The sequence below is a fragment of the Cavia porcellus genome, unplaced genomic scaffold (genome assembly GCF_034190915.1).
Source record: "Cavia porcellus strain 051 isolate PalLab524CR breed Dunkin Hartley unplaced genomic scaffold, mCavPor4.1 scaffold_8, whole genome shotgun sequence".
NCBI lineage: Eukaryota > Metazoa > Chordata > Mammalia > Rodentia > Caviidae > Cavia > Cavia porcellus.
Genome location: NW_026947491.1, coordinates 4,938,911 through 4,951,084, shown reverse-complemented (window position 1 = coordinate 4,951,084; position 12,174 = coordinate 4,938,911). Strand labels below are relative to the sequence as shown.

The 12,174-nt window shown below is 40.0% G+C and overlaps 1 protein-coding gene across 12 annotated transcripts in view; it reads left to right on the top strand.

Annotated features, from left to right (window-relative positions):
- Positions 1-12,174, top strand: part of LOC101787069 (ankyrin repeat domain-containing protein 26-like) — a 124,261-nt gene that overhangs the window by 50,215 nt on the left and 61,872 nt on the right. For all 12 annotated transcript variants that reach the window (XR_010049021.1, XR_010049022.1, XM_063254120.1 and 9 more), the window contains exons 14-19: positions 2,132-2,202; positions 2,573-2,708; positions 5,531-5,601; positions 5,972-6,107; positions 8,930-9,000; positions 9,371-9,506. Coding sequence is in view for 10 of the 12 variants with exons in the window: in XM_063254120.1 (XP_063110190.1) it covers positions 2,132-2,202; positions 2,573-2,708; positions 5,531-5,601; positions 5,972-6,107; positions 8,930-9,000; positions 9,371-9,506 (621 nt within the window). In the remaining 2 variants the exon portion in view is untranslated. The remainder of the gene's footprint in view (positions 1-2,131; positions 2,203-2,572; positions 2,709-5,530; positions 5,602-5,971; positions 6,108-8,929; positions 9,001-9,370; positions 9,507-12,174) is intronic.

Below are 12,174 nucleotides of genomic sequence, written 5' to 3'. Positions count from 1 at the left end.
CTTTCACTCTTTAACAAATTTTAGGTTTCATTTATGCAATTTAATATTCACAGCCTTGCATGTTGGCACTCACCTGTAATCGCAGTCCTGGGAGGCTGAGACAGGGTGAGTGCTATGAGTGCTAGGCCAGGTGGCATGAAATAGCAAGACTGTGGCTCAAAAAACTATTAAGGAATTAATTATACTATAACCGATAATTTCTTTGAAACATTGACATAATAGCATTGACAATACTTTAAGAAATACAAAATTGAAAGTACGCAATCTAATGGAGAATTTCATGTCAACTGATCATATTTTCCTTACCATGAAAAAGTGGAGTTTTGCCTTCATCACATAGCTATGCGCAGGATTCACAGACCAGGCATTTGACCAACCTAAAAGCTCTTGTGAAGTACCATACCACACCGTTCATTTGAACATCAGACTGCTTTCTGAAGAGGCCTAGCAGTTGCTACAAACGAATTGATTTGAGGACCTTTATTTAGCAGCAGGGCCCAATAGTATCAGCTCAGTGGGTTAGCCTCCACTCATGGGCATGTTATGTACATACCGCTTAACCCAGGAAGCACTGTTTGCGTGATCGTTGCCCACTGGGCACTGCTATGTGAGAATAAGCTGTGAGTTGTTACAAATGAAGTGCCACTGACTACTTGAGCTAACTGATGAGTCTCAAGGGACTGCAGGGATGTCTTTTGGGCTGCATACCCTGCATTTATTGCCACCTTCATCATGAGTGACCAGTTCAGCTTGCACAAAAAGCCTGTCCAATTGTCCACCACCTGCCAAAAACATCACATTTTGCTTTCTCTCCCCTGAGGTCAGCTGAGGAGGCCCCTTGGAGCAGTAAAGTATCTCCCTTTTTCCTTCCTCCTGTTCACCTGTGCCTTTCTCACTACAGCCCAGTACAGAGCCCTGGGCCATTCTGAAAACTCCAGTATTTCCTCTTCACCTTCCAGACAGTTCTGGCACTGGTGAATGAACCCAGGGTCCTCCACAGAGCTTCATCCATGGGCCATTTTTGTTTCTTTCTGAACAGGGCCTCTCTAAGTTGCCCTGGGCTCAAATGAACTAGCCTCATACATGAGCCAACCCTATTGCAAGGACTATAGACATGTGCCACTATACCTGGATTAATTAATTTCTTTTGGGTTATTGGAGACAGGGTTTCGATGCATAACCCAGGCTGGCCTTGAATTTCCTGTGCCTCTCCAAGGTGGTCTCATGGTTACAGTAACCCTGTTGACTCAGCCTCCTGAGTGACAGAATCACAGCTGTGTGACACGAAGCCCAGCTTCTGATTTAAATTTTGAGAGATCTTCTGACTAAATTATCAAGACTGCACTTGACCTGAGGAAACTTTTACCTCAGCTTTCCTGCAATATTAAACTTTATCAAAACAGAAAACACAATAATACCTAAGAGGAAAGATTTTATAGAGCTCCCACTGCTGGTGACTGGTGGAGTTGGAACTCTGGCCCAGGCATGCTGGTGTCTGTCTAGATACTGTTTCTCCAACAGTTCCTGGAGACATCTAGATGTTACTGCAGTGTCATTTCTGTATTATTATCATTGGCATTGCTCTTAGTCATATAAGCATTATTCATATCATAGTTGATAAATAGTACTTGGAATCCATAAAGTAGGATGTAATGCGTGGAATGTAAAAATACAACTAAAAGGACAGCACAAGTAAAGGGACTTCCTCTTTCTCTCCATTTTACCAAAACTTTCACTTTTATAGTTTCCTGCAAAAGAGTTGTCTCCCCCAGTTGCCCAGGCTGGTCTCAAGCATCAGCTTACCAAGCAGCCAGGAATGCAGGTCCATAGCACTGTGCTAACCTTCTAGTTTTGTCAGTTTGAGGACCTGCTAACAGGTCTAAAATCAGGAATATAATATGTTTCAGACCTAGAGCTGGGGTCGGTAACTTAAGTAGTGGGGAGAGGGTGTTATTTTGTAAGGTGTGGGCCATTGGATCCCTGCGTCAGCAGTTCAGCTAACGGTGTAGACACAGCACAGAGGTAACTATAAACCATACGGAGGTGGAGCATTATAGCTGTGCCCACTACAGTTATGAAACAAACACCAGGGATGGGCAGGTTATTAATAAATATTTTTGTTAATTTTCAGTTGACAGAAGCACAAGACCGAGGTAAAAGCTCTGTGCAACACGACGAAAAAACGGAAGAACCCTTAGACAGGTATGGCTTAACCAAATGACTTGAGCATCTCTAAAGGAAATCAGCAGCATAATATGAGACATATTGCAGTTATATAAGTACTAAATCTTCATTAGGCCAGGGGAAAATTCTAGCTTTGATAAATTTACCTGAAAGGAGTAATTTAGGGGAGCAGAAATAGTACAGTGAGGAGAGAGCATGTGCTTTCCACGTGGAGCCCTGTGTTCACTCCCAATAATGCCAAAGAAAAAGTGTCAACAAGCACAATGAGAAAAATCTTACCTACCAAATCATCTACTTTTTCTAACTTTTAAAATTGTGAATAGTCTTTCAAAGGTTATGCATTTTTAACAGATCTGTGCAAATAATTATTTTGAAATCAATATTTTAGGATTGAATTGGTGTGTTCACACCTGAAAGAAAATGTTCAAAGTCTCGAAATGGAGATTTTGAGCCAGACAAAGAAAAGGAAGAAAACAGCAGGAAAAGTTGAACATGCTCAGAAACACTTGTCAAATGACAGTTTGGTGAGTCCATTTGATTTTAATTTCTATCATACTTGAAAGGAGTTCTTATTTCTCTGCTAGTACATAGGAATATTTTAGGCACTATGAAAAGTTTCACTGATAAAAACACTTGTTGTAATCATATTGATACCTCCTTACTAGCAGTAGTGACGTCCTCTTAACTTTATGGAAGATAAATGGTTTCATGCAATTCATGACTTTGGCAGTGATATTTTAATACAAAAGATTTTTATAGCCTAAAATCCCTATTTTACACATACCACATTTGTTTATCCATTATCCATTGAAGGATTTGAGAGTTATTCCCACACTTCTTTGGGAATCATGCTGATCTGGACATTGATATATTACTGTGTGTCACGAGTCTCAGCTAATATGATACAATAACTTTTAAAATTCCAGGAAATTGAATTGCTGAATCTAAGACTTTGAATATCTGTTGCAATGAAAGCTTTTCCATGATATTTTGTAATTTATATGGTCACCAAGAATGGATAGTAGGGCACTACACAAGCATTTTCCCCAGAGACACTTTATTTCTCTTTGACTGTAAGCAAGGAAAAAGATGCCAGTAACAAAGTAGAAATGGATATTTGTCTTACTGAGGAACTAGTGGTCCTAGCATTGCAGTTTCATGATTTTTCCCCATTGATTAGTGTTTATCAGCCATTTAAACTTGTCCAGTCTAAGAGTAATGCATAAGACTGGGTGACAGTTTGTTGATGTGTAATGAAAACCATGTACCTCTTGACCAGGCAGAGCAGATTCTTCTGTGGCCCGTGTTCTCCTGTGTGGGAATTAGGACCACAAGGACACATTGTGTGCATGGAAGTGGAGATGTGAGGTGGCTCCTTCCACTGACTGATTTGTTAAAGTCACAGCAATTTGATCCATCGAGCTCCATTACACAGATGCTTGTTGCTATGTCTCCTGCCTACCTGCCCCCCAAACTCTCAAGGAGCTATAGATGGGTGTTTTTCATAGGTGACTAGATCTGTAGAATATGATGTTGGGATTCAGGATATGTGATTACCAAGTTGGTCCACCGGTTGGTTTGGCATAGTTCTGGGATCAAGGATGTGATGTTAAGATTAAGGGTATAAGTGCTACCTGCCCTAAAGGTGAGTACCTGGATAAGATGTAGGGACAGAAAAAAGCTTGCTGCTGCTGCTGCTGCTGCTGCTCCTGCTTGTCTTCTGGTCCGTGATGCCCCTCTGCAATGCCTCCCTGTTCTGGAGCCAGCCTACTATGAACTGAAACCTCTATAAACTGTGAGTTCCGAACCTTTCCTCTCTTAACTTGTGAGTCTGGGTATTTTGTCTCAACAACAAGAAAAGACTTGTTATAAGGGAGCTACAGAATTCTGCCTAGTGTTTTCTATGATGAAATGTGGAGAAACAATTTTTTCTAGAATTCAAATAAATTAGTCCTGTTGTTGTACTATACTTTTCATACACATAACATGCTGACATGTTGATAAGGTGTCGTTTGTGAATTAAAATTCCAGGGGCCATCATCTTACTTTAAGTGTCATATACAAAGGTATTGAGATGTTGAAAAATTGGTAGTGGTACCATGTACAACTGGAAAATATTCAAAAAAGACAATGTGGTCCATTGGAAAGCAACATTATAAAAGAAAAACAAGGTGAATTATGACGGGTGGCATTCTAACAGTGAGGCCTCCAGCCCTAGATTAGAAGATTGCAAAATTCAGATTGAAACCCATGTGAGTCACTTTGCCATGTGTAGGACTCAGTGCAGAAGGAATCCATACCAAATAATGGCTGATGAGGTTTTGTTCTGGGAGAAGTAAACTAAAAGGAAGAAGGGAAAGTGTAAATGACCCCTGTGCCGAGACATTTTGTGTACCCCAGGCTGGCCTTGAATTTCCTGTGCCTCTCCAAGGTGGTCTCATGGTTACAGTAACCCTGTTGACTCAGCCTCCTGAGTGACAGAATCACAGCTGTGTGACACGAAGCCCAGCTTCTGATTTAAATTTTGAGAGATCTTCTGACTAAATTATCAAGACTGCACTTGACCTGAGGAAACTTTTACCTCAGCTTTCCTGCAATATTAAACTTTATCAAAACAGAAAACACAATAATACCTAAGAGGAAAGATTTTATAGAGCTCCCACTGCTGGTGACTGGTGGAGTTGGAACTCTGGCCCAGGCATGCTGGTGTCTGTCTAGATACTGTTTCTCCAACAGTTCCTGGAGACATCTAGATGTTACTGCAGTGTCATTTCTGTATTATTATCATTGGCATTGCTCTTAGTCATATAAGCATTATTCATATCATAGTTGATAAATAGTACTTGGAATCCATAAAGTAGGATGTAATGCGTGGAATGTAAAAATACAACTAAAAGGACAGCACAAGTAAAGGGACTTCCTCTTTCTCTCCATTTTACCAAAACTTTCACTTTTATAGTTTCCTGCAAAAGAGTTGTCTCCCCCAGTTGCCCAGGCTGGTCTCAAGCATCAGCTTACCAAGCAGCCAGGAATGCAGGTCCATAGCACTGTGCTAACCTTCTAGTTTTGTCAGTTTGAGGACCTGCTAACAGGTCTAAAATCAGGAATATAATATGTTTCAGACCTAGAGCTGGGGTCGGTAACTTAAGTAGTGGGGAGAGGGTGTTATTTTGTAAGGTGTGGGCCATTGGATCCCTGCGTCAGCAGTTCAGCTAACGGTGTAGACACAGCACAGAGGTAACTATAAACCATACAGAGGTGGAGCATTATAGCTGTGCCCACTACAGTTATGAAACAAACACCAGGGATGGGCAGGTTATTAATAAATATTTTTGTTAATTTTCAGTTGACAGAAGCACAAGACCGAGATACAAGCTCTGTGCAACACGACGAAAAAACGGAAGAACCCTTAGACAGGTATGGCTTAACCAAATGATTTGAGCATCTCTAAAGGAAATCAGCAGCATAATATGAGACATATTGCAGTTATATAAGTACTAAATCTTCATTAGGCCAGGGGAAAATTCTAGCTTTGATAAATTTACCTGAAAGGAGTAATTTAGGGGAGCAGAAATAGTACAGTGAGGAGAGAGCATGTGCTTTCCACGTGGAGCCCTGTGTTCACTCCCAATAATGCCAAAGAAAAAGTGTCAACAAGCACAATGAGAAAAATCTTACCTACCAAATCATCTACTTTTTCTAACTTTTAAAATTGTGAGTAGTCTTTCAAAGGTTATGCATTTTTAACAGATCTGTGCAAATAATTATTTTGAAATCAATATTTTAGGATTGAATTGGTGTGTTCACACCTGAAAGAAAATGTTCAAAGTCTCGAAATGGAGATTTTGAGCCAGACAAAGAAAAGGAAGAAAACAGCAGGAAAAGTTGAACATGCTCAGAAACACTTGTCAAATGACAGTTTGGTGAGTCCATTTGTTTTTAATTTCTATCGTACTTGAAAGGAGTTCTTATTTCTCTGCTAGTACATAGGAATATTTTAGGCACTATGAAAAGTTTCACTGATAAAAACACTTGTTGTAATCATACTGATACCTCCTTACTAGCAGTAGTGACGTCCTCTTAACTTTATGGAAGGTAAATGGTTTCATGCAATTCATGACTTTGGCAGTGATATTTTAATACAAAAGATTTTTATAGCCTAAAATCCCTATTTTACACATACCACATTTGTTTATCCATTATCCATTGAAGGATTTGAGAGTTATTCCCACACTTCTTTGGGAATCATGCTGATCTGGACATTGATATATTACTGTGTGTCACGAGTCTCAGCTAATATGATACAATAACTTTTAAAATTCCAGGAAATTGAATTGCTGAATCTAAGACTTTGAATATCTGTTGCAATGAAAGCTTTTCCATGATATTTTGTAATTTATATGGTCACCAAGAATGGATAGTAGGGCACTACACAAGCATTTTCCCCAGAGACACTGTATTTCTCTTTGACTGTAAGCAAGGAAAAAGATGCCAGTAACAAAGTAGAAATGGATATTTGTCTTACTGAGGAACTAGTGGTCCTAGCATTGCAGTTTCATGATTTTTCCCCATTGATTAGTGTTTATCAGCCATTTAAACTTGTCCAGTCTAAGAGTAACGCATAAGACTGGGTGACAGTTTGTTGATGTGTAATGAAAACCATGTACCTCTTGACCAGGCAGATCAGATTCTTCTGTGGCCCGTGTTCACCTGTGTGGGAATTAGGACCACAAGGACACATTGTGTGCATGAAAGTGGAGATGTGAGGTGGCTCCTTCCACTGACTGATTTGTTAAAGTCACAGCAATTTGATCCATCGAGCTCCATTACACAGATGCTTGTTGCTATGTCTCCTGCCTACCTGTCCCCCAAATTCTCATGGAGCTATAGATGGGTGTTTTTCATAGGTGACTAGATCTGTAAAATATGATGTTGGGATTCAGGATATGTGATTACCAAGTTGGTCCACCGGTTGGTTTGGCATAGTTCTGGGATCAAGGATGTGATGTTAAGATTAAGGGTATGAGTGCTACCTGCCCTAAAGGTGAGTACCTGGATAAGATGTAGGGACAGAAAAAAGCTTGCTGCTGCTGCTGCTGCTGCTGCTCCTGCTTGTCTTCTGGTCTGTGATGCCCCTCTGCAATGCCTCCCTGTTCTGGAGCCAGCCTAGTATGAACTGAAACCTCTATAAACTGTGAGTTCCGAACCTTTCCTCTCTTAACTTGTGAGTCTGGGTATTTTGTCTCAACAACAAGAAAAGACTTGTTATAAGGGAGCTACAGAATTCTGCCTAGTGTTTTCTATGATGAAATGTGGAGAAACAATTTTTTCTAGAATTCAAATAAATTAGTCCTGTTGTTGTACTATACTTTTCATACACATAACATGCTGACATGTTGATAAGGTGTCATTTGTGAATTAAAATGCCAGGGGCCATCATCTTACTTTAAGTGTCATATACAAAGGTATTGAGATGTTGAAAAATTGGTAGTGGTACCATATACAACTGGAAAATATTCAAAAAAGACAATGTGGTCCATTGGAAAGCAGCATTAAAAAAGAAAAACAAGGTGAATTATGATGGGTGCCATTCTAACAGTGAGGCCTCCAGCCCTAGATTAGAAGATTGCAAAATTCAGATTGAAACCCATGTGAGTCACTTTGCCATGTGTAGGACTCAGTGCAGAAGGAATCCATACCAAATAATGGCTGATGAGGTTTTGTTCTGGGAGAAGTAAACTAAAAGGAAGAAGGGAAAGTGTAAATGATCCCTGTGCCGAGACATTTTGTGTACCCCAGGCTGGCCTTGAATTTCCTGTGCCTCTCCAAGGTGGTCTCATGGTTACAGTAACCCTGTTGACTCAGCCTCCTGAGTGACAGAATCACAGCTGTGTGACACGAAGCCCAGCTTCTGATTTAAATTTTGAGAGATCTTCTGACTAAATTATCAAGACTGCACTTGACCTGAGGAAACTTTTACCTCAGCTTTCCTGCAATATTAAACTTTATCAAAACAGAAAACACAATAATACCTAAGAGGAAAGATTTTATAGAGCTCCCACTGCTGGTGACTGGTGGAGTTGGAACTCTGGCCCAGGCATGCTGGTGTCTGTCTAGATACTGTTTCTCCAACAGTTCCTGGAGACATCTAGATGTTACTGCAGTGTCATTTCTGTATTATTATCATTGGCATTGCTCTTAGTCATATAAGCATTATTCATATCATAGTTGATAAACAGTACTTGGAATCCATAAAGTAGGATGTAATGCGTGGAATGTAAAAATACAACTAAAAGGACAGCACAAGTAAAGGGACTTCCTCTTTCTCTCCATTTTACCAAAACTTTCACTTTTATAGTTTCCTGCAAAAGAGTTGTCTCCCCCAGTTGCCCAGGCTGGTCTCAAGCATCAGCTTACCAAGCAGCCAGGAATGCAGGTCCATAGCACTGTGCTAACCTTCTAGTTTTGTCAGTTTGAGGACCTGCTAACAGGTCTAAAATCAGGAATATAATATGTTTCAGACCTAGAGCTGGGGTCGGTAACTTAAGTAGTGGGGAGAGGGTGTTATTTTGTAAGGTGTGGGCCATTGGATCCCTGCGTCAGCAGTTCAGCTAACGGTGTAGACACAGCACAGAGGTAACTATAAACCATACGGAGGTGGAGCATTATAGCTGTGCCCACTACAGTTATGAAACAAACACCAGGGATGGGCAGGTTATTAATAAATATTTTTGTTAATTTTCAGTTGACAGAAGCACAAGACCGAGGTAAAAGCTCTGTGCAACACGACGAAAAAACGGAAGAACCCTTAGACAGGTATGGCTTAACCAAATGACTTGAGCATCTCTAAAGGAAATCAGCAGCATAATATGAGACATATTGCAGTTATATAAGTACTAAATCTTCATTAGGCCAGGGGAAAATTCTAGCTTTGATAAATTTACCTGAAAGGAGTAATTTAGGGGAGCAGAAATAGTACAGTGAGGAGAGAGCATGTGCTTTCCACGTGGAGCCCTGTGTTCACTCCCAATAATGCCAAAGAAAAAGTGTCAACAAGCACAATGAGAAAAATCTTACCTACCAAATCATCTACTTTTTCTAACTTTTAAAATTGTGAATAGTCTTTCAAAGGTTATGCATTTTTAACAGATCTGTGCAAATAATTATTTTGAAATCAATATTTTAGGATTGAATTGGTGTGTTCACACCTGAAAGAAAATGTTCAAAGTCTCGAAATGGAGATTTTGAGCCAGACAAAGAAAAGGAAGAAAACAGCAGGAAAAGTTGAACATGCTCAGAAACACTTGTCAAATGACAGTTTGGTGAGTCCATTTGATTTTAATTTCTATCATACTTGAAAGGAGTTCTTATTTCTCTGCTAGTACATAGGAATATTTTAGGCACTATGAAAAGTTTCACTGATAAAAACACTTGTTGTAATCATATTGATACCTCCTTACTAGCAGTAGTGACGTCCTCTTAACTTTATGGAAGATAAATGGTTTCATGCAATTCATGACTTTGGCAGTGATATTTTAATACAAAAGATTTTTATAGCCTAAAATCCCTATTTTACACATACCACATTTGTTTATCCATTATCCATTGAAGGATTTGAGAGTTATTCCCACACTTCTTTGGGAATCATGCTGATCTGGACATTGATATATTACTGTGTGTCACGAGTCTCAGCTAATATGATACAATAACTTTTAAAATTCCAGGAAATTGAATTGCTGAATCTAAGACTTTGAATATCTGTTGCAATGAAAGCTTTTCCATGATATTTTGTAATTTATATGGTCACCAAGAATGGATAGTAGGGCACTACACAAGCATTTTCCCCAGAGACACTTTATTTCTCTTTGACTGTAAGCAAGGAAAAAGATGCCAGTAACAAAGTAGAAATGGATATTTGTCTTACTGAGGAACTAGTGGTCCTAGCATTGCAGTTTCATGATTTTTCCCCATTGATTAGTGTTTATCAGCCATTTAAACTTGTCCAGTCTAAGAGTAATGCATAAGACTGGGTGACAGTTTGTTGATGTGTAATGAAAACCATGTACCTCTTGACCAGGCAGATCAGATTCTTCTGTGGCCCGTGTTCTCCTGTGTGGGAATTAGGACCACAAGGACACATTGTGTGCATGGAAGTGGAGATGTGAGGTGGCTCCTTCCACTGACTGATTTGTTAAAGTCACAGCAATTTGATCCATCGAGCTCCATTACACAGATGCTTGTTGCTATGTCTCCTGCCTACCTGCCCCCCAAACTCTCAAGGAGCTATAGATGGGTGTTTTTCATAGGTGACTAGATCTGTAGAATATGATGTTGGGATTCAGGATATGTGATTACCAAGTTGGTCCACCGGTTGGTTTGGCATAGTTCTGGGATCAAGGATGTGATGTTAAGATTAAGGGTATAAGTGCTACCTGCCCTAAAGGTGAGTACCTGGATAAGATGTAGGGACAGAAAAAAGCTTGCTGCTGCTGCTGCTGCTGCTGCTCCTGCTTGTCTTCTGGTCCGTGATGCCCCTCTGCAATGCCTCCCTGTTCTGGAGCCAGCCTACTATGAACTGAAACCTCTATAAACTGTGAGTTCCGAACCTTTCCTCTCTTAACTTGTGAGTCTGGGTATTTTGTCTCAACAACAAGAAAAGACTTGTTATAAGGGAGCTACAGAATTCTGCCTAGTGTTTTCTATGATGAAATGTGGAGAAACAATTTTTTCTAGAATTCAAATAAATTAGTCCTGTTGTTGTACTATACTTTTCATACACATAACATGCTGACATGTTGATAAGGTGTCGTTTGTGAATTAAAATTCCAGGGGCCATCATCTTACTTTAAGTGTCATATACAAAGGTATTGAGATGTTGAAAAATTGGTAGTGGTACCATGTACAACTGGAAAATATTCAAAAAAGACAATGTGGTCCATTGGAAAGCAACATTATAAAAGAAAAACAAGGTGAATTATGACGGGTGGCATTCTAACAGTGAGGCCTCCAGCCCTAGATTAGAAGATTGCAAAATTCAGATTGAAACCCATGTGAGTCACTTTGCCATGTGTAGGACTCAGTGCAGAAGGAATCCATACCAAATAATGGCTGATGAGGTTTTGTTCTGGGAGAAGTAAACTAAAAGGAAGAAGGGAAAGTGTAAATGACCCCTGTGCCGAGACATTTTGTGTACCCCAGGCTGGCCTTGAATTTCCTGTGCCTCTCCAAGGTGGTCTCATGGTTACAGTAACCCTGTTGACTCAGCCTCCTGAGTGACAGAATCACAGCTGTGTGACACGAAGCCCAGCTTCTGATTTAAATTTTGAGAGATCTTCTGACTAAATTATCAAGACTGCACTTGACCTGAGGAAACTTTTACCTCAGCTTTCCTGCAATATTAAACTTTATCAAAACAGAAAACACAATAATACCTAAGAGGAAAGATTTTATAGAGCTCCCACTGCTGGTGACTGGTGGAGTTGGAACTCTGGCCCAGGCATGCTGGTGTCTGTCTAGATACTGTTTCTCCAACAGTTCCTGGAGACATCTAGATGTTACTGCAGTGTCATTTCTGTATTATTATCATTGGCATTGCTCTTAGTCATATAAGCATTATTCATATCATAGTTGATAAATAGTACTTGGAATCCATAAAGTAGGATGTAATGCGTGGAATGTAAAAATACAACTAAAAGGACAGCACAAGTAAAGGGACTTCCTCTTTCTCTCCATTTTACCAAAACTTTCACTTTTATAGTTTCCTGCAAAAGAGTTGTCTCCCCCAGTTGCCCAGGCTGGTCTCAAGCATCAGCTTACCAAGCAGCCAGGAATGCAGGTCCATAGCACTGTGCTAACCTTCTAGTTTTGTCAGTTTGAGGACCTGCTAACAGGTCTAAAATCAGGAATATAATATGTTTCAGACCTAGAGCTGGGGTCGGTAACTTAAGTAGTGGGGAGAGGGTGTTATTTTGTAAGGTGTGGGCCATTGGA